At 41.5% G+C, this 27,269-nt stretch overlaps 3 protein-coding genes across 3 annotated transcripts; 2 read left to right on the top strand and 1 right to left on the bottom strand.

Moving 5' to 3' along the window:
* Positions 1–6,154: 6,154 nt before the first annotated feature.
* LOC115924183 lies at positions 6,155–11,824 on the bottom strand. Its single transcript, XM_030986052.1, has one exon. It carries the CDS (start codon positions 11,822–11,824, stop codon positions 6,155–6,157), a length of 5,670 nt encoding a protein of 1,889 aa, XP_030841912.1.
* A 5,266-nt stretch (positions 11,825–17,090) lies between these two features.
* On the top strand, positions 17,091–20,974 carry LOC100893718. Its single transcript, XM_030986051.1, has 3 exons — positions 17,091–17,353; positions 17,724–17,976; positions 20,748–20,974. The coding sequence occupies exons 1-3, from the start codon at positions 17,291–17,293 to the stop codon at positions 20,972–20,974; spliced, it is 543 nt and encodes a 180-aa protein (XP_030841911.1). The 5' UTR covers positions 17,091–17,290.
* A 2,130-nt stretch (positions 20,975–23,104) lies between these two features.
* On the top strand, positions 23,105–27,068 carry LOC115924225 (decapping and exoribonuclease protein-like). The gene is made up of 3 exons (XM_030986151.1): positions 23,105–23,250; positions 24,917–25,002; positions 26,278–27,068. The coding sequence occupies exons 1-3, from the start codon at positions 23,116–23,118 to the stop codon at positions 26,423–26,425; spliced, it is 369 nt and encodes a 122-aa protein (XP_030842011.1). The 5' UTR covers positions 23,105–23,115; the 3' UTR covers positions 26,426–27,068.
* The last annotated feature ends 201 nt before the right edge of the window (positions 27,069–27,269 follow it).

The following is a 27,269-nucleotide window of genomic DNA, read 5'->3' as shown; positions in this document are numbered from 1 at the left end:
CAGCGTAAAACAATCTTAGAGTTGTGGGTTCAAGTCTCAGTTTATTCAGTTGTTTTGCCTTTATAAATAGTGAGGCAAAGCAATAAAAAAAATCAAAGTCTAATTGTTTGTGACCTCTTTCCAAGCTGCTAATGACGTAGAACATATCAGCCATTGAGAAGAACGGAAATATAAGAAATTGCAAACCTGTTTGGGAATAAAAGTCTCATTGTTTGTGACCTCTTTCCAAGCTGCTAATGACGTAGAACATATCAGCCATTGAGAAGAACGGAAATACAAGAAATTGCAAACCTGTTTGGGAAGAAAAGTCTCATTGTTTGTGACCTCTTTCCAAGCTGCTAATGACGTAGAACATATCAGCCATTGAGAAGAACGGAAATATAAGAAATTGCAAACCTGTTTGGGAATAAAAGTCTATTGTTTGGCGACATTTTTCTTCCCAAACAGGTTTGCAATTTCTATATTTCCGTTCTTCTCAATGGCTGATATGTTCTACGTCATTAGCAGCTTGGAAAGAGGTCACAAACAATGAGACTTTTCTTCCCAAACAGGTTTGCAATTTCTTATATTTCCATTCTTCTCAATGGCTGATATGTTCTACGTCATTAGCAGCTTGGAAAGAGGTCACAAACAATGAGACTTTTCTTCCCAAACAGGTTTGCAATTTCTTATATTTCCGTTCTTCTCAATGGCTGATATGTTCTACGTCATTAGCAGCTTGGAAAGAGGTCACAAACAATTAGACTTTGATTTTTTATTGCTTTGCCTCACTATTTATAAAGGCAAAAATAGGACGGAAAATTACTGGGATAATACAACTTGGTATAATTACCTCAACGTAAACTTATTTGGGAAGATGAACAAATGTTGTCCGTTATCCCTATCAATTCTTTACGACAACAAACTAGATTTGATATTTCTTTAAACGTATTTTAATTGCCTTATAGTGAGACCTAGGAAGGGGTCAATATCACATGAAACTGACGATGTTATGATATTAATAATAATTTGTATTCAGGCATAGCGGCTGATGCATCTTTATGCGCTGTTGATCAGTCGCTATTCTAGTTCTAGTGTTTTTTGACTGTTTTCAAGACAGTATTTTATTTGTCGATCATAGTTCTATCAACCTCTATTTGGCTTGAGGTCTCATGGTAATTTTTAGGGAAAAGCAATATATGCAACGATTGCTGAATTTAAGCGACAGTCGTTCGCCATTGCTGCTCGGGAATACTACCATGACCAACGGTAGCAAATTAATATTTCATGACTCATGACAAAATTGTTTAACAGTTGATTGCACTCGATTGATACTATAGTTCAACAACACACTGAACAACACACTGAACAGTTTGATTTAGTTTTGTTGTTAATAATATGCGGGGGGTACTATGACTTCTGTGTTTTCTGCAAAGAGGGATGTTAACTATTATTATCTATATAAGGCTCCCAAGTGGTGCAATAAATCAGGGTATTCAATTTCTTTAGCGCAGCACCCGGATGACTGACCAATATTGTTTTCATATTGCTCAGTCATCCGGGAACTTCAACTATTGATATCAATATCATACGAAAACAAAGCCATATATACCGAGTTAAGTCAAATTTTGTTATTTCGCTAGTCAGAATAATGTAGATGATATTGTATTGCTTTGTTTTCGTGTTAAACAAGAATATATTGCTGTTGCTAAGACAATATTAGACTCGTCTTTGACTTGTCCAATATTGTCATAGCTCGAGCAATATATTCTTGTATCACACTCAAAACCATCCAATATTATTTAAGTATTGATGAACAATAAAGAGAAAAGGAACAATTAAAATCATTTAAAACTACATGAAGTCTCAACCTCTGAAAAAGATTCACATAAATTATAGTTGCATAAAAAGCTGGCTGGTCGATCTTTCTTTCTCGATTTTTGGGGAATATAATTTGATTCTTTAGACATTTTTATAATATTTTTGTTGACATGCATTACATAAACATTCAGTTATGTCTAATGATGACATTTCTTCTTAATGTAGTATATAGGGAGAGTAATGAGGAATTCGATATATGTAGAAATCTAGTGGATGTTCGAAGACAAAGATGACATGGACCACATTAAAGTTTTGGGCAGGGATTTCTCATAATTTTAGAGACGTTTCTTCTTCCCAGCAAATCACCAAATACCAAGAGAATTTTGAGTTACATGTAGATATGGTATGATTTGGTGGTCGTGATGGTTGGTGATTGCCATCCCAGTGATCGTGCGGCATCCCCACGACCTCAGCAACGGCATCTGGGTCGCAGACCTGGTGTTTGTTTGGTGGCCGTGATGGTTGGTGAATGCCATCCCAGGATCGGGCGGCATCCTCACAACCTCAGCAACGGCATCTGGGGTGCAGACTTGCTACCAAGTCACTGAAGCATCTTTGGCATCTGTTGCCTTCAGAACGAGCACTTACACATAAAAACTCATTTAAACAGCTTATCATGGTGAATAAATGTGAAATTTATCCGTAGGTATTGAATAAACCAGGTAATATTATGTACAAATACAAAAATATTGTTTAAAGTAGTATAGCTTAAAAATCGCTGATTTAAAACAAAATAAAATCCTTTAAAAAAATAAAAAAATATTCCAGGGCCATAGTACATGTACTATCAATATTTGTTGTAATAATTAAATAAGACTTATTCTTAAGGCAAAATTGTTTCAAATCTTACCAATCCCAACGGGTTTCTGAGGAGGAAATCTTTCACAGGGAACCAGTTCATAGACAATGCTCAGGATCGCATTACTTTAAATTCATGAATTGGGCAAATATGACATAAATACTAATTATGTTCATGAACAGAAACTAATATTTCCAAAAACAAAATTAAGGAAATAAACAATAATAGATACATACTGTGGGTGCAAAATGACCTTGAAGTAGTCAGATAGTCTGTCTTTAGTTCTCCATTTTTAGACTAGGTCTGGAGGTCTAGGCTTAGACCTCGACATTAATTCTCTGACTGTATTCTGCCCAATCACGTCATTCTTTCGACTCAAAATACACCCACAAGTGATCATGCTCTATTCATAGACCTCTCTAGTCATATTCTCATTTATCAGACTGGTACTGCACTGGTCCCTTGTTGTTCACGATCACCTTTGACTGGCCAAGAACCCAAGTTCACCTTATTATAGTTTCAACGCTCCTCTCAGCTCCGTTCCGTCCTTTAATATCTCGCAATCTGACACACGTACATCGTCAATCCACGTACCGTACTGTAGAATTGCAATTGCAAGTGTAGAAATCAATTGTCGAATACCAATATAATGTCTCGAAAACTTTAATTTTGAAGCCTTTACTATAACCACATTTCACGTTACTCACGTCGGGTCGATCACAATGTTATTATACAATGATTGCATCCATTCCAATTGTTGTCCAAAACCAAACAAGATCATAAAACGGAAATATGAAGTAGGGAGAAGAGGTTAAAATTCTGTCTTGTTTCCAAGGGTTACTGCCAGTGATTATTCGCGCTTTTCCTCCCCTCAAACTTATTAAATTTTAAAACCGACAAGAGATGGCGCTCTTGCATTAGTTTGGCATCTACATTTCCGGCCCCTTAATTTTCAGAGGCAAGCCGACAGAAAATTACACCTTTTCTTATACTTCCAAAAAACAATAATAACCATATGGCTTTCTCGAATCATTCTGATTAAATCTTATTCCTGTATTATTTTCAAAAGTTCCTGCTAATAAAAACTCAAAACCTTTTCAAAGTCAAACTATATACACGTAACTCAATGCAATAAAATATGCATAACTGTGGCTCTAACATGCCACAACACCTACATGACACAAAAAACACCTCAATGCCATCATTTAGAAAATACCAATGACAATTTAACCTTTAACTAGCTTATGAATGTCTATACTCCTGATTATTATCAGTTTGTCAAACAAAAACCAACCAATGTCCCTCTTGTGGCTCTTTTTACTATCTTTGGACAAGAAAGCCCGCTTGTGTCACAAAATGAAAGATTTTTGCATAGGTTAGTAACTTGTAAACTCACTATAAATGATGTTGGCACCTTAAGAAAACACTCTGGAATGCTGCAATGCAGCCCTATCTTAAAAAAGGCAAGTACTGTTGACTCCAATACATAGCACAGATAAACTGAATTTTGTTTTGCACCGATATAATAAAGACATGCACAATGAAATCAGGCCTTAGCTATCAATAGAATCTTGGTAACAATAATATGCTTTGGTCATAAATCTGTCCAACTCTAAATTCTACTCAAACTACAATAAAAACAATGACAATGAGAGCCACAATATCGCAACAAAGATTTAAATGGTTAAGAACTAGATTAACCACTACCTCTTATTTTAGGGTGTACACTTTCAAGTTCCACTGAATTCAGAAGTATACTGTGGACTAAGACTATCAAACAACTCTCCTTATCGAAACATGTCATCAGATGACTAGTCTTGATTCAAACTCTTGTCACTGAGTTGAATCCCTTTTTTAACAATGTTCGTAATAATTTTGAACTTTTGTTATTTTCTGTCTCTTTCAGAATTTGTACAAATAAACAACACAATCGAATGTCATGTCCCTTCTAACGAATGCAGTAAAGCATTTCTTTCGTGCAAACTAAGCATGCAAAGTGTCGTTTTATATGTACAGTAGCTATGTAACAACAAAGCAAATGACACGATTTGTTCAAATCATGCTATCAAACACTGCCATTTCTATAAAAGAACTTTCCAAATGTAAATATCCTAACACTAAATCTGAACATAGCAAAATTATTTCACCTCTAATTATATACAACGAACTCATTTGCTATAAAAACATTAACGTCTTCAAAATAGTCAAGTGTGTACAGTTCTGCCTTCACTAAGCACTATTAATGCCCATAATACAATTTTTATCGTCTTGTATAAACTCTTTGAAATTTTGTCTCAGAACCAAAATAGCATCTGCTTTAAAATAACCTGTACACCAAATATTTGCGTCAACACAAATATGCACATTATATACATTCCTTGATTCCTAAAAAATCTTTACATTGTATCCTTCAAAATAATAACCCATTGCCTTTTATAATCATGCACTTCACATAAATCTACACTTTAAAAGCAACACAAAATATGCTTCCAAATATCTCATATGACATTTTAAATACATGCAAGATTTTTCTCTCCTAAGTTCCTGACAAATATTTACCTGAAAAGTGGAACATGACCCAAAGTTTTGTATTTGACTTTTGTTTTCTACTCCCTTTTTTCTGTCACAGAAATTTAAATTTAAATATTCATATTCTAGCAATTACATCATAGATGATCAAACAATAATTCATATATTTTACATATTCAATATTTCTACTATCTTCTCTTTCAACTTCTAAAAGACATCTGTGTCACTGTGCCCACCATTTCAAAGGTACATTGTACATACATTTTACACTCCTCAAATGCAATTCACTGAATAACAAAATATGCTTATGAAACTGTTAGAAATAGCATTCAAATTGGCAAGAATCTTTTCTACATGTATACATAAAATGCATTTTCACTGAGTCTCTGTCTATATCATGTTCAAATAATCTGACTTTTTCTTTTAAATGTCCAAAGTCTGAGTTTATTCCTTAGTCAGTCCATGATAGCCAGATTTTGCACAATAATCAAGTCTTTTAGTCTTTTTCGAATCTGCATACTCTGTGCCTCTGCTGCCATCTCTACGGCTTGATTACGCGACAGAATAGAAGGTGCAGAGTGGTCCAACTTGTGACTCCTAGTGAACAAATTCGCGTTTGGTCCAATGAAAACATTTCACTTGGTAAATACATGAAGTGGCGGCGCTAGGCTCGCACCATATATCACAATGATAATCTTTTCTAAAATCAACATTTTCCAAGCTTGTGATCCAACAATTAATTAAGGCTTCGCGATTGATCCAAATATAGACTTGAGCTTTATTATGGCGGCGCTAGGCTCGCACCACTTATTACTTCACACATATAATTATCACAAACGGACTCCAAAATTGATTTCCAACTTGACTTGCTCCAAAATTTGATGAGTTGGTCCCGTGAAGAAACTTAAAAGGTGTCTCAATAGCGTATATCTCTTATGGAATCACAATTTCACAAATTCAAAGTGCTCATGAATCTCCTTCCAAGAGGAGACACAGTTTGCTGATGGGTCGCGAATAGGTGCCCGTCTTGGTCTTCACCTCCGCCCGTCGAACCATGCCCTGTCGATCTGGAGTGATGCCGATGATTACTCCCATGAGCCAGAAGTTACGAGGTGCTGTCTCGTTCACTACCAGCACTACGTCACCAACCTGGATGTTGCGACTAGGATGTACCCACTTCTGCCTGGCCTGGAGCTGCGGCAAGTACTCTCTCAGCCAACGTCGCCAGAAGACGTCTGCCAGATATTGAACCTGCCGCCATCTACGTCGTGCGTAGCAGTCGGTCTGCCTACTAACCGATGGGGGTAACATCGGGGTAGCCTTCAACGTCAGGAGCTTGTTTGGTGTCAGAGCCTCTAGATCGTTAGCATCGTCTGAAACCCTGGTGATGGGTCTGCAATTGATAATGCCTTCTATTTCACAGAAGAGTGTCTGCAAACTTTCATCCGTCATGGTCTGCTGTTTGGTAAGGAAGAAGAGCAGCTGTCGAATCGTCCTGATCTGTCTCTCCCATACGCCCCCGTGGTGTGAACCTCCAGGTGGATTAAAGGTCCACTTGATGTTTACTTGCAATAGTGAGTTGCTGAGCTGGGCCTGGTTCCAGCTCTCAAGTTCTTTTCTTAGTTCTTTCTCAGCCCCAACCAAGTTTGTTCCATTGTCCGATCTCATTTCTCTGACTGCTCCTCTTCGAGCAATAAATCTCTGAATTGCTGCGATACAGGAATCCGTATCTAGTGAATCAGCCTTCTCTATGTGTATGGCCCGAATGGCGAGGCAAGTGAACACTACGCCATATCTCTTGACTGTAGAGCGTCCTCTTTTCACTCCTATCGGCCCAAAATAATCGACTCCAACTCGTGTAAAAGGTGGATCGTCCGGTCTCAGTCGGTCTATGGGTAGGTCGGCCATCTTCTGTTGGATTACCCGCCCTCTTTGACGTCGGCACTTGACACATTTCTTGACGACTTTCCTGATGGCTGAAATTGCACCAACTATGTGATATCGTTGCTGGAGTTTTGCCAAGACATAGTTTCTTCCCATATGTCCTGAGTTTTCATGAATGTGCCGCAAGATGAGTTCAGACACATGTCCTCTCTTTGGTAGGATGACTGGATGTTTTGCTTCTTCAGGCAAGGCTGCCTTGTTAAGTCTTCCTCCTACTCTAAGTAGGCCATTGTCCATCTGAGGGTCTAATTTGTAGATAGGGCTTGATTTTCTGACCCCTGGCTGCAACCTTCCTGTCCTTTGGTTGACATCGTGTGCCTGTTTCCTCAAAGCCACAACCTCTACTGGGAACGCTCTGTCTTGAACGTGTATCAGTATTGCTTCCTCAGCTTGTCTAATATCTTCCACTGTCAATAACATGGGTGGATTCTCTCGTGTGTTCTGCTGACCTTTCATTTTCTCTTTCAGCAGCCCTTTCAATTTTAGTAGCCATGCTACTCCCTTTCTGAGGTGGTACCAGTCTGAATAATGGTTGATCAATCTTTCCAGGACATCATCTTCTTCCTCTTTGCTCACAGCAGTGGCCATACATTTGCTCTCACTGGCCGTTACTTCCGAGACCTCTGTAACGTACATCTTCTTCTTCTTCACCTCGGGATCATTGTTTACGTCGTGTGATGCATTTCTGGGTTGCTTAGGCCACTGGTCCTCTGAAGCTTGAAGAAATTCGGGTCCTTCCTTCCAGAATCTCATTGCTAGGAATCGATCTACCTTGACTCCCCTGGAGCATACATCTGCCGGATTCAGCGAAGTTTCTATGTGGTGCCATTGACTTGATTCAGATTCTTCTTGTATCAGGGCAACTCGGTTGGCGACGAATGTCTTAAACCTCCCTGTTTCGCTTTGGATATACTGTAGTACAGAGGTACTATCAGTCCAGAAGAAGGTCTCATCTACTGGGATGTCAAGTTCTTGTTTTACCATTTTGTCTATCCTTACTGCTACCGTGGCGGCTGTAAGCTCCATTCTCGGGATCGACGTCTGTTTAAGAGGGGCCACTCTAGATTTGCTCAAGAGGAATGAGCATTGGACTTCATCCCTGGTATTCACCATTCGCAAGTATGACACTGTTCCATATTCCTTCTCACTTGCATCTGCAAAATGGTGCAGTGTCACAGACTTTGGGTTTTCATACCCCTGTGGCTTCAAACACCTGGAAAGTTTAAAGTCTGACAGTCTTGGGAGTTCTCTTTTCCATGTTTCCCATTTTTTCAGCAGGTCTGGTGGAATCGTCTCGTCCCATCCTAATCCTAGTCGGCAGAGGGTCTGAAGTAAGTGCTTTGCAGGGAGTAGCAGTGGGGAAGCACATCCTAGTGGATCGAACAGGGAGCACACTGTTGACAAGATACCCCTCCTTGTGGCTGGCTTGTCTTTCAGCTGAATCTTGAAACTGAAAACATCTTCATCTGTATGCCACAGCATGCCAAGTGCCCTCTCTGTTGGCAACTTGTCCTTGTCAAAGTCTAGCTCCTGCACTGTACTTGCTCTCTCCTCCTTGGGTATGGCATTCAATACTCTTCTGTCATTGCTCACCCATTTTGTGAGGTGGAATCCTCCTTTCTTACAGGCTTCTTGTAGGCCCTCTGATAGCTCTGCAGCTTCCTGGACTGTTGAGCTTGAGTACAAACAATCGTCAACATAAAAGTTGCGCTTGATGATATGTGCCACCTTGTCCTCTGCAAAGTCTTCTGCTGTGCGCTTCAGGGCATAATTGGCACAAGCTGGTGAAGATCTAGCCCCAAACACATGAACAGTCATGCGGTATTCCTCAATAGGTTGAGCGACATTGCCATCTGGCCACCACAGAAATCGATGTAGATCCTTTTCTTCCTTTAGCAGTTTCACTTGTGAGAACATGGCTTCTATGTCTGCCATTACTGCTATGCGGTCTTGACGAAACCTTGTTAATACACCCACCAAACTATTTGTGAGGTCCGGCCCCTGTAGAAGATTGTCATTCAGTGACTTGCCCTTGAAAGAAGCTGCACAGTCATACACCACTCTAATTTTTTGCTTCTGTGGGTGATATACACCGTGGTGAGGAATAAACCACATCTTTCCATCTTCTCTAAGGAACTCGTCTTCTGGTACTCTTTCAGCGTACTGTTTGTTCAGCACCTTATCCATAAACCCTGCATACTCCCTATGGAACTGCGGCTGTCTAGCGAACTTCCTCTGCAGGTGGTTGAGTCTCTGCTCTGCCATGGGCCTGTTGTTGGGCAGGTCGACGTCTCCCTTGAATGGCAGTCCGATTTGGTAATGCCCTTGTGTTAGCTTGATGGATCCTTCAACCTTTTCCATAAATCGTTTATCCTCTTTGGATTCTTCGACTTTATCTTCCATCAAGCGTTCTGAAAACTCAGTGTTGTAGAGATTATTTAGCTGTTGCTGAATATCTTCCATCACGTGGACTCTGTGGGAGGCTATCTTGGACCCACTTCTCTCTTGCTTGCAGCTTCCAAAAACCATCCACCCTATGATAGATTTGCAAGCGAATGGTCCGTCGTTCTGACTATTGATAACCTGCAGTGGTTCCATTGCTTTAGGGACGTTATTGCCAATGAGGATGCCCACGTCTGCATTGATCTCCGGCAAGTTTATTTCTTGTAAGTAGGGCCATCTTGCAATGTCATTCCTTCTCAGTATGTCTGACTTGTCTACAGGGATGGGCTGTATGTAGACGTCAGAAAGTGGTATATATGTGTTCTCATTCACATCAGCTACCTCCAGGTCTTGCAGTATGCAGGTCTTGACCAGCTTATCATCTGTTAATGTTTGAAGCTGGATAGTGCGCGTTCTTCCTCTGGCATTTAGTTTGTTTTTTAACTCTTCTGTGCAGAAAGTTGCGTTACTCCCGTTGTCAATGAATGCGTATGTGTGTACACATTTCCCTGTCTGCCTTGAGCGTACAGTCACAGGCACAATGGCCGGTTGGGAGTCCTGCATAGAAGTGCGGTTGGATAACGTGCGCTTTACGTCTGGGAAATTTTCATTTCCAATTTCTTCTCCTTCTGTTTGTCCTTCCGAGCTTTCCTCCTTCTTCCTATTAGCTCCAACGTCGTCATTAGTACGTTGTTTCTCTGATTCACCATTCCTTTTCACTTGTTTCGATGGTGCCCAATCTCTATGAAGAAGGGTGGGGTGTAACCTTTGACAAATCTTGCAGGTCGTCCTCTGTTTACAGTCCCTGGCAAGATGTGAAGACTGAAGGCAGGCAAAGCACAGTCCTTTGGATTTGCAAAATGCAAGTTTCTCCTCATGAGGTTTCTTTCCTAGGGCCTTGCATTCTGCTGTAAGGTGATTTTCCATGTCACAATACAAACACTTCGCTTCCTCGCTCTTCTTCATGCTGGAGCTGAAGCCCTGTTTCTTCCCTGGAAAGGGTTTTGTCTTTGTCTGCGTTTCTCCAGCTCTGGCAGGTCCTACAATATTGCCATAGATAGGGTTGTTGATTATCCGGGCCTGTTTACTAATGAAACTAACCACGTCTTTGAATGAGAGTGGCTCGTCCCGATTCTGGAGTATGCCGTCGACATAGCTCCTCCATCTATCTCTCAGCCTGAACGGCAGCTTTGATATGACCATCTTCAAGTGTTGTGCGTGGTCAATCTCCTGTTGAAGGTGTAGGTCCTTAGCCAAATTGCCTAGCTCAGTCACAAACAACGAATAACTAAGCAGGCCCTCCGGATCCTCACCTCTAATGTTTGGCCATGCCATTGCCTTGATGATCATAGAGTCCAGAACATGATGCTTATCGCCAAACTTGCTTTCTAGCAGCATTGTTGCCTTGTTGAATGCTGCCTTGGAATCACCTCCATACATGCAGCTTCTGACCATCTCATTCGCCTTTCCCCTAGTATATTGTTCCAAATAATATAGTTTGTCAGAGTCCTCCGATGTCTTGGACTCTATTACATGCTGAAAAGCCCTCTTAAAGGCGTGGTAGTTCAGGGGATTCCCGTCGAAAGGCTGAATGTTCCTTTGCGGTAAGGCGGACTTCATATGACATTCTAAGAGCATGTACGTAAGTTGGGTTTGTTGTCGCTGCAGCTCTACCCAATCAACATCACTATCAGAATTTGTTCCACTTACTCGTACATCTTGCAAATGTTCTCGGTTCTTGCGTCCTTGCGTTGAAATCTCTTCTGAGCAATCTGCTTTCTTGACTTTGTGACTTGTTTGGTTCCTATCACTTTCATGTGTTACATGAGCAAAGGTTGGTAATGCAGGTGGCTGGTGAAAAGCTACCGTATCGTCGAACTGCTGTAATGCTGCTGCTTGGGCTGTAGCTGCAGCTAATTCGGTCTCAACAGCAAGTTGCTCCTTTCTTCTAATTAAGTCCTGCTCTTCTTTCTCGAGCTCCTGTTTCCCTTTTAAACTCTTCAACTTTGCTTGCAATTCTGCTCTCTTCATGGCTGTTTCCATCAAAAATTTCCTGGAATGTGATGTTGATTTGCTTGATACTTGAGATACACTGTCATCTACTTCAACCCTCTCCATCGCTGAATGTTTTCCTGCGTTCATTGAAGGAGAGTCAAACAGTTGGTTGACTTCCATCCATGGGTCTCGATCATGCAGTAACGGGTCCATCCGAATACTAGTAGCTGGATCTTGTTCATCCTGCCCTTCCATGATGATCTGATCCACTGACACAACAATCCTAATGTGGGGCTGTATCCATGACGGCTGCTGTCAACCTAAGGCTTTCAAGTATGCATTTCATGTGCTTATTCTTCTATACCACATTCACTGTTGCAGGTTTTCCAGCCTCTTTCCATATTCTGCACCGCTTGTAACTCAGGCGATATCAGCTGCAGCTAACCGGCATATTTCTGATTTCCAAAAACTTCCTGAAATAGCTCCACTAGTATGTATGCCACTAGACTAGACCCTCTAGTCTAGCCTTCTGTAATTAAGAGCAGTAGCCAGTAGACATATTCTCCATTCTTGGCTAATCTCTGACTGACATTTGTCCATTCAAATCAACCGTAACATCTGGCCTTCTGGGCATCTAAATATAATGTAGGCCTAGTCTAATTACCTCTATACTAGACTGGAGTCTAGAAATCTAGTCTTAGTCACTGTAGATTCTACGTCTACATCTCAAGTAGATATTTCAGGATTCCAATTTCTTTATCCTTTTCAACAGATTCCTGAATGCTAACCAGTCTCTTTATTTAACATCGTTAGGCCTTCCTCTGTTAGCTTGTGAAACTAGAATTTTAACTTAGAATGTGGGTGCAAAATGACCTTGAAGTAGTCAGATAGTCTGTCTTTAGTTCTCCATTTTTAGACTAGGTCTGGAGGTCTAGGCTTAGACCTCGACATTAATTCTCTGACTGTATTCTGCCCAATCACGTCATTCTTTCGACTCAAAATACACCCACAAGTGATCATGCTCTATTCATAGACCTCTCTAGTCATATTCTCATTTATCAGACTGGTACTGCACTGGTCCCTTGTTGTTCACGATCACCTTTGACTGGCCAAGAACCCAAGTTCACCTTATTATAGTTTCAACGCTCCTCTCAGCTCCGTTCCGTCCTTTAATATCTCGCAATCTGACACACGTACATCGTCAATCCACGTACCGTACTGTAGAATTGCAATTGCAAGTGTAGAAATCAATTGTCGAATACCAATATAATGTCTCGAAAACTTTAATTTTGAAGCCTTTACTATAACCACATTTCACGTTACTCACGTCGGGTCGATCACAATGTTATTATACAATGATTGCATCCATTCCAATTGTTGTCCAAAACCAAACAAGATCATAAAACGGAAATATGAAGTAGGGAGAAGAGGTTAAAATTCTGTCTTGTTTCCAAGGGTTACTGCCAGTGATTATTCGCGCTTTTCCTCCCCTCAAACTTATTAAATTTTAAAACCGACAAGAGATGGCGCTCTTGCATTAGTTTGGCATCTACACATACCTTTCTTTCCCTCTTTCGCCAAAAAAATTCGCTTCCTCTCGACAAATCGACTTCTGATTTCCATGTAGAGGGACTGTATTACTTGTGGGTCTTGTTTAAGGCCCGGTCACACAGAGGGGACGCATGGGGAACGCACGGCCAGCGCATTGGAAATTTGCAATTTTGGCCAGTGCGTTGTCGTGCGCCCAACTTTTGTCGAAGCTACAGCGAGCTGACACCAAATGCAAAGCGTGTTGCTAGCGCGTTGAGCGCCTACAGGGCGCATACAGTGCGCATACAGACCGTACACAGAGCGCACATGATAACAACTTCCACGAATGCACAGCGTGTTGCTGGCGCTCTGGACGAATGGTCCACGCATGCACCGCGTTCTACGACGCACGGCCAGCGCATTGGAAATCGGAAAAGGCTGTGTGCCTAACTTTTGTCATAATTTTGGAAAAGCTAGCGAGCTGACACAAAATGCACGGCGTGTAGCTAGCGCGCTGTGCGTATACAGGGCGTGTGCTCCGCGTATGTCTGGCGCTGGTCTAGCGCGCTCCACGCATGTCTGGCGTGCCTTTGGCGTGTACATTCATGCGTCGAGGTCCGCGCACACTTTTGAGCATGCTCAAAAAATCCCGACGCACACAGCGAATGACGACGAATGCATAGCGTTGGTCCAGCGTTGGCCCAGCGCGCTCGACGAACGAGTTAAGGCCCGGTCACACAGAGGGGACGCATGGGGAACGCACGGCCAGCGCATTGCAAATGTGCAATTTTGGCCAGTGCGTTGTCGTGCGCCCAACTTTTGTCGAAGCTACAGCTAACTGACACCAAATGCATAGCGTGTTGCTAGCGCGCTGGACGCATACAGGGCGCACACAGGGCGCACACAGGGCGCACACAGAGCGCACATGATAACAACTTCCACGAATGCACAGCGTGTTGCTAGCGCGCTGGACGAATGGTCCACGCATGCACCGCGTTCTACGACGCAGGGCCAGCGCATTGGAAATCGGAAAAGAACGTGTGCCTAACTTTTGTCATAATTTTGGAAAAGCTAGCGAGCTGACACAAAATGCACGGCGTGTAGCTAGCGCGCTGTGCGTATACAGGGCGTGTGCTCCACGCATGTCTGGCGCTGGTCTAGCGCGCTCCACGCATGTCTGGCGTGCCTTTGGCGTGTATATTCATGCGTCGAGCTCGGCGCACGTTTTTGAGCATGCTCAAAAAATCCCGACGCACACAGCGAATGACGACGCATGCATAGCGCTGGTCCAGCGTTGGTCCAGCGCGCTCGACGAACGAGTAACGAATGATGACGCACGCCTAGCGAACGACAACGCACTGGCCCAAATTGCAAATTTCCAATGCGCTGGCCGTGCGTTCCCCATGCGTCCTCCCTGTGTGACCGGGCCTTAACGCACACCTAGCGAACGAAAAGGCACTGACCAAAATTACAATGCGCCGGCCGTGCGTCCCCCATGCGTCCCCTCTGTGTGACCGGGCCTTAAGATGTGAGTTCTCTTGTAGGGGATCAGGGGTTTGTATGATAAAAAGTGTGGGACATGGCGATTGGGTGGAAGCTCTGGTTGAGCCGGCGGCTTGGCCGTATGTGATGGGGTCCAACATCCGTCATTAAAAAAACATAAGCGAGTTTTCGCTTAGCAACGGACAGACCTTCTACGACGCGGTATCCCTCAGGGCTACGACCGTCACACATAGACCGCTCTCGTTACAGTATAAGCGGTTTCGCGTTACGGTGAACGCGTATACGTATAGTACGGTGGGGCTGAATGCAAAGACGGGACGACTAGCACAACTTGTCTCAACCAAGCCACAAACCGGCTTTTTATCATGTATATTTCAACAATTCATCAATGCAGTTTTAAATAATTCATGTTATATCCATATTCTTGTTGTTATAGCTATAAGAAACGATAATCGAAAAAAAACTCACCGAAGAGCCTTTCGCGTTGAAATTCGTCGTCCGTCTCAACCCGTCTTTGGTACAAGCTCGCTGATTGGCTGTTGATTCCCTTGGGGGCGTCATTGAGAACGCCTCTAGATTTAATAAAAAACCGTTCTGAATTTCAGTACCTCACACACGACCCCCTCTCAGTTTAGGGTACGCGTATGCATGTTACTTCCTTTTGAAAACACCCCCCTAAGTCCGGTGTGTAAAGTCAATACGGGCCGGATTTTTGTGTACTACGAGCCGGACTTTGGTGCGTTTTTTTTTTTTTTTTGGGGGGGGGGGGGGACCTCACAGTGATCACTCCGCTGTTACTACAGCAGACTCTCCGTCTGCGTTGAGTTTGCGAAAACTCCCAATGACACCAACTCTACACCTCTTCTAAGCAGGCGCGCCGGAAGCAGTTTGGGATTAGGGGGGCAAACGTTCCAGGGGCTCACCTTCTAGGGGCAGTGGCGTAATGAGCAAACATGTTTGGAAGGGGGGGGGGGGGCAGAAGAAAAATCTGCAACACCACCACTCTTACACGTTACATGCAGGCCCCGCAATCAGGCAAAGCGTAAATTGACGTGGTCCAGGGTCTGAGCCCCTCGCGGAGCCTCAGGGTTTTTAGGCATTACATTACGGTTAGATAAGCATATTTAGATACCTTATTGTGACACTGGCAGGTCACTAGTTGATTGATTGATTGATTGATTGATTGATTTTATTTCATTTCATATAACAATTGTTTGCACAATAAAGAATATAGTTGACAAAGTAAGATCAAAATTATGAAATGAAACAGGAACCTACTGGAAAGCATAGCTTGTTTTTGTAGGTTCCCAAGAATAAATATAATATGAACATTATTATTATAAATCATTTTAAAGTGTCTTGATAATCACAGTAAAATAGAAATAATATAATAACATATTTTCGTAAACCATTTTAAAGTATACAAAAATCAACAACAAAAAAATACAAGAAGAAAAGAATGACAAAACGGGACACAAAGGACAGGAAAATTACATAAAAGGATAAGACGAGACATGAAAAAACAAGTCATAACACGACAAGATAAACAAGACAGGATGGGACAAGACACACAAAAGGACAGGATAAAACAAGACAAAAACAAACTGCACACAACAGAAGTTAGAAGAAGAGGGAGAGGGGGAGAGAGAGGGAGAGAGAGGGGAGATGTGAGAAGTTTAACCTGTAGAAGACATATATTTTTGTATTAAATTCTTTTTGAACACTCTACTAAAACTATAATATGTGGGTTTATTTCTAACTGGATCTGAAAGAGTGTTCCAAAGTTTTAGACCTGAAAATACAAATGATTTATTTGAGAGCAAAGTTCTTGTTTTTGGTAGATGAAAAAGCTCGGCAGACCGAGTAGGATAATGATGAATATTGACATTCTTTGAAAACATTGAATAAAAAACATTTGGCAGTTCATTTCTATTTAAATTATACATGAATATTCCAAGATTATAGTTGGCGGGGACTCCAGGGGGCAGAGCCCCCGGAAGCTCAGGGGTTTTAGGTATTTAATTACGGTAAGATGAGCATCCATGGGGCCCGCCTTAGGACCCTTGGTGGGGTCTAGGGGGCAGAGCTCCCGGAAGCTCAGGGGTTTTAGGTATTTAATTACGGTTAGATGAGCATCCAGGGGCTCTCTTTAAGGCCATTGATGGAGCTCGGGGGTTTTAAGTATATAATTACGGTCAGATGAGCATCCAGGGGTAGAGCCCCCAGAAGCTCACGGGTTTTAGGTATTTAATTACGGTTAGATGATCATCCATTTTGTGAAGTGGTCTATTCAAATTGACAACTTCCCAGGATTTTCGGGGAGGGGGTAGAAATAATGGGAATGACCCTTTTTTCTATATTTTTACATTGGAATGACACCATACTTTTTTTCTAACGCTCCCGACAACCGATTTCCTCTTTCTCCAATACCACACGTTCTGAATTGATAATGCTCAATGTTAAACAAAATATTTCTCGACAGAACGTATGCATAGACGGTCAAAAAGTGATTGGCACCTATTCGACGAACGATGAGATGGACTACATCAATGATGATAGAAACAGACGTTTTTATTTGGATCCCGGCAATGAGTTCAACTTCGATTATGGGGAGGCCTTTGAGGGTTACACGGACAGGAGTAAAACGAACAAGAAAGGGAAGTCTAACTTAGTTGGTGGAAAATACAAATGGATGCGAGATCATCGGCAGGTTCTGATAGACAATGGACTTTTGGATACAGACCAATCAAGGTTAGATTCATGTTATGATTAATAATCTTTGGTATGCACGTTTCAATAATTTGAGGGTTAGTTAGAAAATAAAGGGTACCTGGCACGATTCCCTATTTCATTTTTGTGATGAACCTTTGGAGTAACGCAACAAACGTTCGGAATACTAATATCCTGCTAATATCTATTCAATTTTAAGAATTTTTATGAACCTTCTGGGATGGGAAGCCTCGGAATTATAAACCTCCGGAAGAACGCACCTTCGAGAAAGAAAGAAAAAAGTCATAAGCTGTTTTTAATTTCATCCCTTACTTCTAAATAAAACTTATTCCCACAAAGGAATGGTACAAACAATAAACAACTAACAACTGTTTTTTATTTTCGGGGTCAGATTGAATGTGGATTTCGCTTCTCATCATGGGGTGATTTCCTGCATTTGAAAATGGGAGGACAAAAGGACTTGGACCTTGGACTTGCCGTCACTCTCTATAAAGGAACCTACCACCTACGTTCGACGAAGATCGTAACTACGGATCCGGGTAGAGCACAACCTACACAATTCAATGAAGGTATTCGGCCAAAAGAAGGAGCCAGTCAGCCAATAGAAGCATCCTCCAGGCTCTTTCTTAAGTTTGTGACGAGCAGTGAGTATATTTTTTCTTTCACTTGTATTTATGCATTCAAAATTGTGATTCATAACATCATGAATTCACCCTTTTGACCATTCGCTCGTTCATTGTTTTTATGGACTTATCGAAAGCATTCGATACCATGGACCATCGTATATTAGTACATAAATTAAAAACATATGGAGTTAGAGGGATTGTACTTTCTTGGTTTGAAGACTATTTTGCGTAATAGACATCAATATGTTATTTTTAAATCTACAACATCTAATATTTCCACCGTAGAATGCGGAGTACCACAAGGCTCCATACATATACACCACTCCTAACATATGTTTTGTCGCAGACGACACCATCGTATATCATTCGCATACAGACTTAAGCATTCTTATTACAACCCTCAATTTAGAATTGAATTAATTATCTTCTTGGTTCAAATCCACTAAACTCTCTTTGAATATTAATAAGACCGAATTGTATTTATTTCAAAAACATACACTCTAAACATGTACTTCATTATGATAATTTTATAGATGACTTGCCCTTAATTGAAAAAGAAGTTACTTTTATGAGACAAATCCAAGCAAACGTTTCCATATGCGATAATTCGCTCGGGGGGGGGGGGGGGGGGTAGTGAGCCCTCCAAAATTTGAAAAATCGCACATCCCCTTGAGCGCCAGGAGAGGGGACCCATCTCAAAAAAAGGGAAAATGAACATGATTTTACACGTGTTTTACAAGGGGAGGGGAAAGAAAAGGAAAAAAAAAGAAGAAAAGGAAAAGAAAAAAAAAAAAAAAAAAGGAAAAGAATCAAATAAAGGGGGATGTTGGGTGGAGTCGTCTCGTTGAGGGAGCATGAAAGATACGCATAGATAAAGGTCTGCTCGGCCCCCTGGATCCGCGCCTGCTCTTATCCCCTCTTTTTCCTCTTTCATCCCCCGTTTCCTTTGTTCCATTTACTCTTTTGTTTTCATTCTTTCTTTTCTTTTCCCTTTTCCCACTTCTTTCTTTTTCTTTTTCCTGTTTCTTTCTTCTCTATTTTCCCTTTCTTTTCTTTCTTTTCTTTTCTTTTCCTTTTTTTTTCATTTTCTTTCTCTCTCATTTTTCTCTCCCTTTTCTCATATTTCCCGACGGCAGCGCAATTTTACCGACAATATCCTGATAGGTGGAGGGGCAGGCGCGGATCCAGGATTTCTTAGGGGGGGGCCAAATTTGAATTATGCGAGCCAAATATCAGTACATAATGGTGACACCTACAGTGGCAAAAACGTTTGGGGGGGGGGGTACATACACAAAAAGAAAAAACATCACCCCACTTACAAGCAGGCCCCGCTCAAGGGGAGGAGCCCCCTGAAGCTCAGGGGGTATAGGCATTTAATTACGGTCAGATGAGCATATTTTGATACCTAATTTCTGACACTGGCAGGACACAAATTGGTGTTGGGTCCAGGGGGCGGAGCCCCGAGAAGCTCAGGGGTTTTATACATTAAATTATCGTCAGATGAGCATATTTCATACCTTATTTATGACACTGGCAGGTCACGAATTGGCGTGGGGTCCACGCGAAGCCCCTAGAGGCTCAGGGGTGATAGGCAATAGGTCACGGTCAGATGAGCATATTTTTATACCTTATTTGTGACACTGGCAGGTCACAAATTGGCAGAGGGGTCCAGAAGGCGGAGACCCCGGAAGCTCAAGGGTTTTGGGCGATAAATTACGGTCAGATAAGCATATTTTTATGCCTTATTTGTGACACTGGCAGGTCACGAATTGGCGTTGAGTCCAGGAGGCGGCGCCCCCGGAGGCTCAGGGGTGTAAGGCAATAAGTCACGGTCAGATGAGCATCCAGGGCCTCTTAGGGCAATAGTTAGGTTCAGGGGGCAGAGCCCCGGAAGCCCAGGGCTTTAGGCATTTAATTACGTCAGATTAGCATAATTATACCTTATTTGTGACACTGGCAAGACACTAAGTGGCGTGGGGTCCAGGGGGCCGAGAACCCCGGAAACTCAGGGGTTTTAAGCAAATTACCGTCAGATTAGCATCCAGCCGTCCACCTTAGGACACTAGGTGGGGTCCAGGGGCAGAGCCACCGGAAGTCAAGGGGTTTTAGGCATTTAATTACGGTCAAATGATCATTGTTTTTGTTTTTGTTTTTTTCCCTGGAAATTGGAAAATTACGTCGTTTGATATTTTCTTCAGTGGCTTCGGGGGGGGGGGGGGTAAGAACACTTTTTTGTTGTTGGTTGCTTTCTTTAGCACACACACACACAAAATATTTCCCCCTTTTTTCCTTCTTTTTGGGCCAGGGGGGGGGGGCACCCCCCTGGAGTTCCTTATTTGCCAAAAACTCAGGAGCGATCGAGGGCTCCACCCCGGGACCCCAGCTGAGGCTCTGCTGGGGCTATCCACTAGGAGCCCGTCGGGACGCTATATCTTGGCCATACCCGGAAGCGTTATTTTTTTCTGCGGCACAGATCGGGGCTTTTTTTTTTAAAGGGGTCTTGATTTAACCCTAACCCTAACCCTAACCTTTACCCTAAACTTTCCCATAGGCTCAACACGAACCTAACCCCAATCTGTGCCGCAGAAAAAAATAACGCTACCCGGAAGGACTAGTACTTTGCAGTGCGATTCGCTTACTAGTTGACTTTGTCTTTCCCCTCTTTTCGAAAACCTCGGATCCGCCGCTGATATGCGCCATTCGATCTGACTAATAAATTGATTATTGTGATGTCATTATGCAAAAATAATGATAAAAATGAAAAATTGTGTGTTCTTGTCCTATATCAGGGGACGGGCGAACCCCAGACGAGACTGCATCCCGGATTGCACCTGTAAACGACAATGAAACCTTCAATGCTGTGATGACGGTCAACTGCGGGAATCACCCCCTGCTTGTGTGTTTTGAGATACAGGCAGAAAAGAGAATCACTGACCCACCTCCAGATTTGCCAAACCCACAAAACTGTATGAATATCCGCTCGAGGAATCAGAGACAGCAACATATTTATCCGTAAGATTGAATTCTATTTTCGTAATATAATCAATTTTTCAAGCATATGGAAATTTTATGCTCGAGGGAGAGACATCTAAATATTGATCCGTAAGATAATGGTCCATTTTCGTAACATAGTCGAATAGACAGGCTTTCCAACATATTTTATGTATAAGTTTTAGACATTACATTTTTCCTGACAACCTGAATGCTTGTCCGAGGCTTGCTCGACTTAGCAACGTACAATGTATGCAGACTGAATTCCCGGTATTGTAGTTCATTATTTTATTAATAACAGGATAATGAAATAACTCGTAACGAAGTCCCCAGGAAAGAATGTACATGAATTAGTAAACCGGTCTTTTTAAACCTTTACATAAAATTGGGTTCTTCATATGAAACACAATAAGTATGATTTATATGAGGTCAATTTGACATAATGTACAACTGTCGTAATCAGTTACAGCAGTTGTACATGGTTCATAAGCGTGCCCCTGGACCCTATGCTTTAAAGATGCGTGGGTATACAGTGTGAGACAAAAAAAAGTTACCATCTAGAAAATCGCTAATTATTAAAAAAAAAAAAAAAAAAAAAAAAAATCATCGATGAACATTAAATTGTTATATGACTTATAAAAGAGTGTTGTATCCCAAATCATTTGGTACCATTTTTGTTTGGTATGTGTTCACGCTTGGATGAACAGGTGGCATTGTTTGCGAGAGTGAAAAAATCGACTTGCGCCAAAGTTGCTTATGTGATGTTTGAATAAAACAATCGGGATTTGGGTATTAATTCGGTCTATGCAGATCCAAATAGCATCCCTTACAAAATTAATCATGCCACACATATCAAATATCGAATTTCAAATATCAACGAACATTTGTGCGCGTGTGTTTGGGTGTGTGTGACTTTGCCTTTTGCAAAAAACATATGCAATGCATTTTATTTGAGACATTCAATTCATTCTCTCACTCCGCCAATCCCAACATAATACATACTGTAGGCATAACTTTGGCGCAAGTCGTTTTTTGCACTCTCGCAAACAATGCCACCTGTTCAACCAAGCGTGAACACCTACCACGCAAAAAATGGTACCTAATGATTTGGGATAAAACACTCTTTCATAAGATGTACAATTACTTACTGTTCATAGATGATTTAATTTTTTTAAAGCAAATTCCTAGGTGTAAACTTTTGACTCGCACGGTAAAGTCGTTCGTGCAGTAGGCTACTTGGCGATCACTACATAACACTGAGCCAACGGGTATCACGCTCCCGTGCGTACGTCCGAGTGCTGCCCTCTATATACCCACCAATGAGCAACTTTAAGAGAGGAGTGGTTCCCAAGACAAGATTATCCTTTGGATAGAATTGTGTGGGAGAGAGAATTGAAACGAAATAAACCAATATGGGTAGTGCAAATTTCAAGGAATGAGTTTAAATATCTACCACTCAAGATGGATATCTTAAAGCCCGTCTGCACTAGTTTGGCCAGGGAGATTAGACCTCCCTGCAAGGTCACTGACAGGTGGTTATCTCATCAAATCAGCTCCAATTAGCATAAGAAAGAGGGGATCATGGGGGACCAACATGCACCGATTAGGCATTGTTTGCTATATGGAGGGCGCAATTAGCGATAAGTAGTGCAGTGGTGCTTTAAAGAGCGCCCGGGGGCTCCTCTCCCACGACCTCTAACATGGTTCAGCTCCCTGCATCAAGGGTTTCAGGGAACAACATCAAGAGTACTCTGATTTCATGTCAGGCGCGCAAGAAAATTGTAAAAACATTTGTGTTAAAGACAAAACTTTCTGCTGTGGTAAAAAAGAATTTCTCTTACAACTCTTTTTCTTTCCCTCCCATTCTCGATCTATCTTTCACTCATCGTCTCTCCCCATCCCTATACCTCCCTCCATCTCTCTTGTTCTCTTTCACTTACACACCATCGTGACTCGTTTACTAACCTTCAACACCAATCTCTTTCTATATTCTCAAAAACTGTCCCCTTTCTCCTCTCTCCCTCTCGACCCCTACACCCGTTTCGCCGTCTTCCGTTCCTCTCTCCCCTTCTTTCTCTTTTTCATCTCAAACCGCTCTCGCCCTCTCACCCATTTCAATTTCTTGATTGTTCTTCCCTCTTAAATCATCCTTGGCCCTACGGCAGTATGAAGGCCTTAAACTGGTGGGCACCGAATGTGATGGCGGGCATTCCCGAAATCTACTGTGGGTTGCGAGACGACCATCGCAGAACCATCGAGAGAATCGAAACCATAAAAACGAAAGAACTGGCGACTAATCAGGTGAATTGTATTGATATGATGGTTTGGGATTGACTTTAGCTTTGTATTTGATCGAGAGAGGCGATTTTTTGTAATAACTGGTTACGTACGTCGGAGGGAAGTGGGCGGGGGGGGGGGGGAGGGCACGAAATTTTAAACCAGGTAGTTATCGTCGCAGCAATCCTGTAACAGTGAATACTGGTTAAGGTTACACGGGTTGATTTTCTTTTTGCATGTGGAACTTCATTATAGAGTAGCAATGAGAGAATAACTTTATTTTATACAGCTATGATCTATTATGTTGCTATAGCTAACAGATTCGAGTCACGTGTACGTGTTTTCCCATTCGTTCATATTCATAGGAGTGCATAGCTTTCAGTATTTGTTATATACCCAGCAAGATTTAGGTTTCTTTGGTTTAAAAGTTGTCCTACACAATATTTTTGAATACAATTAGTGAAGTGTACACAAACAACGATTCTCCCGCCAGTACGCCTACCAAACATTGTACTTGAGGAAATTAATGTATTGTAAACAAAGTCTGAAGTTTTTTCATTTGTCCAGTAAATGATATTTAATCACCAATAGTTAATTTGTGTAATCGACTTGCAATGCACCTCTGTGCTTTATTTTCATTGTGGTTATATAGTGCGTCCCAGAACAAACGAACCGAGAATTATCGATGTTTTATCATAACTTAGTCACATTTATAATTGATAAATGACACACATTTGGAAAGCCTAGATCCTCTGTTATTTGATGCAACTCGTTATGATGCATATTTCACGCATGAGTGATTAAAATCAATTTGAAGAGAAGAAAACAAAAAGTCATTTGGCGGACGATATCTGAATTTCAAAGAGAAAATCACATTTCTAGAAAGTTGGGTTTCTGCCCTTTCATAATTATGACACCTCAATCAGGAAAAATGCGCAAGGAATGACAAAGTTCTGTTTGTTTAAAGAAGCCCTTATATTTTCATAATTTTAGCAAACGAATTCGTTTTCACTGGCTGCCTGCCGTAGGAAAATTAAGGCAGAATTGACAAAAGACTAAAATCCGTTTCGTTGACAATCAGCCATGCATGAAGTCTTTCGTCTACGGTTGATTGTCAAACGGAGTTAAGTCTTTTGTTAATTTCGTTTGTTGATACGGCAGGCAGCCAGTGAAAACGAATTCGTTTAATAAAATTATGGAAATGCAAGCACTACTTTAAACAAACAGAACTTTGTTATTCCTTGCTCATTTTCCTGATTGAGGTGTCATATGAAAGGGCAGAAACTCAACTTTCTAGAAACGTGATTTTCTTTTTGAAATTCGGATATCGTCCGCCAAATGACTCTTTGTTTTCTTCTCTTCAAATTGATTTAAATCACTCATGCGTGAAATATGCATTATATAAGCTGCATTAAATAAAAGAGGAGAATCTAAGCTTTACAAATATGAGTCATTTATCAATTAAAACTGTGATTAAGTTATGATAAAACATCGATAATTATCGGTTTCGTTTTTTCTGGGAAGCACTGTACTTTATGGACATCATGATAATCAGTTATACTTATACTTAATTGTATCATTTTTGAGAGAAAGACATTTAAGGAGTGTACGTGTGCCGACCAAGATTTTTGTACTGACTAACATTTAACAAAAGGTGACACCATTAAATTCTTTGACTTATTTTTTGTAGAACTGTTGGGATTCTGGACATTGCATCCAAACTTTGGAGTCTGTGCTCTCTCAGATAAAAGAACTGGTACCAGAAGATGATCCAAAGTAAGGGCTTATTTTGAATCATCGGGTCATCGCGTCCAGTCGGGTGGTCGCGTCACATTGACCAGACCATTTTGTAGATGAATGGGGTTTATTCATAAACATTCATGGATAAAGTGGCCTGTTTTCACCAAAGGTCAAGTAACGCGACCACCCGACCAGATACGATGACCCGATAATTCGAAGTCAGCCAAAGTACGCCTTTATTAAGATCTTTGGGGGTGTCGTGGTACATGAATATAGTGGCTAATTACTTGACTCTCAATCCTGGTGTTCAAGATTCGAATCCAAACCCGGCAACATTTGCCAATCTCTATATACAGGTGTAAATGGGTATCTGGTAATTGCTGGGGCTATAATAATTGCAGAGGTATTAAGAAGGACGAACATCATTGATACTTATTAGGTTTACTTGGGTTAACAAACTTACTATACTATTTTTGCCTTTCAAGACGACTACCCCCCCCCCCCTACTTTCATCCCCGGAATTCTTTCCCTCGCGCAAACCTATAACTGTTGACACTTATTTTGGGGTACGCAGGATTTTCATTCAAAGGGGGGGGGGGGGGGGGTAAAATTTGAAAATCGCGCCGAAAATTTCGGAGGGGGGGGGGGGGGGTAAGAACACATCCCCCGGAAATGGAAAAATTATGCCGGTCTAGCGAAACGATTTAACTTCATAGAACGTTTTTCACCCTTTCGCAGCTACGGACTGACCGCGGGATGTGAACCTGGCATTTTTTGTTTGAGGGGGGGGGGGGGTAGATGGTTGGTTGGTTGGTTTTATCTTCCGTATAAAAATCAAGAATACTACTTACAAATATAATACAAATCAAGAATTAAAAACGGCTGGAATGCTCTATTCAGAGGCATTATGGATTTGTTCTTCCTAGAGGTCTAGATAGCACATGGTGACACACACCGATATTGGGGGAGGGGGGGGGGTGTAGGGATAGGGTTAAAGTCTTGACCACTAAGTTACGTAGAAGACCATTTTAACCTTCCTGATGTATTATCAGAGGGTATAATCAGTGACGGATACGTGGAGGGGTTGGGGCACACGAATATGTAGGAGAAAACAACTATGACCTGTGCCTCAGTTATCATCAGTAATTGTTGTTGATTCATAGGGGGCGGTGGTGGGTGAACACGGAATAGCCTATCCGGCAGGCAGCAGCAGAGGGCATCTCAAATTTCATACTAGCCTTCATTATAAAAAAAAATTCCGATTACGTCATTCTCTCACTATATTTTGAACCCCCCTCCTCTCTTTCTCAGTTCTTTCAAGCGAGCCGTTCTCACAATCAGGTCTGTAGACGGGGGCTCAGGAATGAACACAGTCGAAATCCAGAAGCGGAATGGACAGGAGGGAGATCGGTTTGTAGAGGAGGACGATATCCAGCTCATCTTCAAGGGCAATGAGTAATAAGCGGAGTTAAACAAAAATGTATTTGGTATCACTCCCACCATTAAAGGGAGACCATTTCTTTTAACCTAATCCAACAAAATATACAAATAGAAAGAAAAAATAATTGGGCTACAGTAAAACTTGTGTATAAAGATCACCTAAGGGGGACAAGAAAAGTGTACTTAATAGGCAGATGGTCTTTGTGTTCAATGTTTCAATGTTTCAATGATGTAAGGGAAATGCATGATGAAGTCTTATATTATGTGATATGCAGTCTTTACAAATAAGTAGTCTTTCTGTACAGGTGGTAGCTAGAGCAGATTTCACAGCACATAGCTAACAGAAAAACAGAAAGAAAGAACTAAAAGGGTTCGCGATTCAGCACGTTTAACATTATTGTATTGAGAACAAATTCAAATCGTCATGCAAGCTTCCTAAAACTGTCGCCATAGTGTGATGACTGGAGCTTAAAATCTGTGATTTTTTATTGTTGTATAGACTTTTGTAAAAACTATGCAAATTCATTTGCTGCTTCTTCCTTTTTCTTCATAATATTGTAGAGCTGTAATTATGCACGAAATAGATGCTTGTTCGTGTATCCAATATGAGGTGGGGTGCATGCAGTTGCCCCTTCCCTCAATTATCTAACTTAGAAAAGATGTTGTCTGCACATCTTTGTTTGTTTACATGGTCTTGACTCTAATTTACTAAATGTGTCGGTAGGTTAACTTTTGTTATCCCCAACATGAAAAAGCAGGCTTGTACGCAAATCAGTGATTAAATCGAAATCATTTAAGAATGCGTCAGTCGTTTATCCTTTTCATCTTTAGCCACGACTCAAAGGGTAAATAAATATTGTGTC

Source organism: Strongylocentrotus purpuratus, unplaced genomic scaffold (assembly GCF_000002235.5).
Source record: "Strongylocentrotus purpuratus isolate Spur 01 unplaced genomic scaffold, Spur_5.0 spur5_scaffold_15, whole genome shotgun sequence".
Taxonomy (NCBI): domain Eukaryota; kingdom Metazoa; phylum Echinodermata; class Echinoidea; order Camarodonta; family Strongylocentrotidae; genus Strongylocentrotus; species Strongylocentrotus purpuratus.
Note: the sequence above shows the minus strand (reverse complement) of the source record. Positions and strands in the feature narration are given on the sequence as shown.

Bases quoted from the DNA above. Each gene is read 5' to 3' on its own strand.
- LOC115924183 (XM_030986052.1), bottom strand. From the start codon at position 11,824: ATGGAAGGGCAGGATGAACAAGATCCAGCTACTAGTATTCGGATGGAC.
- LOC100893718 (XM_030986051.1), top strand. From the start codon at position 17,291: ATGGATGCGAGATCATCGGCAGGTTCTGATAGACAATGGACTTTTGGA. The intron at 17,354-17,723 runs GTTAGATTCATG...TTTCGGGGTCAG, and splicing joins TTGGATACAGACCAATCAAG to ATTGAATGTGGATTTCGCTT. The intron at 17,977-20,747 runs GTGAGTATATTT...GTCCTATATCAG, and splicing joins TCTTAAGTTTGTGACGAGCA to GGGACGGGCGAACCCCAGAC.
- LOC115924225 (XM_030986151.1), top strand. From the start codon at position 23,116: ATGAAGGCCTTAAACTGGTGGGCACCGAATGTGATGGCGGGCATTCCC. The intron at 23,251-24,916 runs GTGAATTGTATT...TATTTTTTGTAG, and splicing joins AAGAACTGGCGACTAATCAG to AACTGTTGGGATTCTGGACA. The intron at 25,003-26,277 runs GTAAGGGCTTAT...TCTCTTTCTCAG, and splicing joins GTACCAGAAGATGATCCAAA to TTCTTTCAAGCGAGCCGTTC.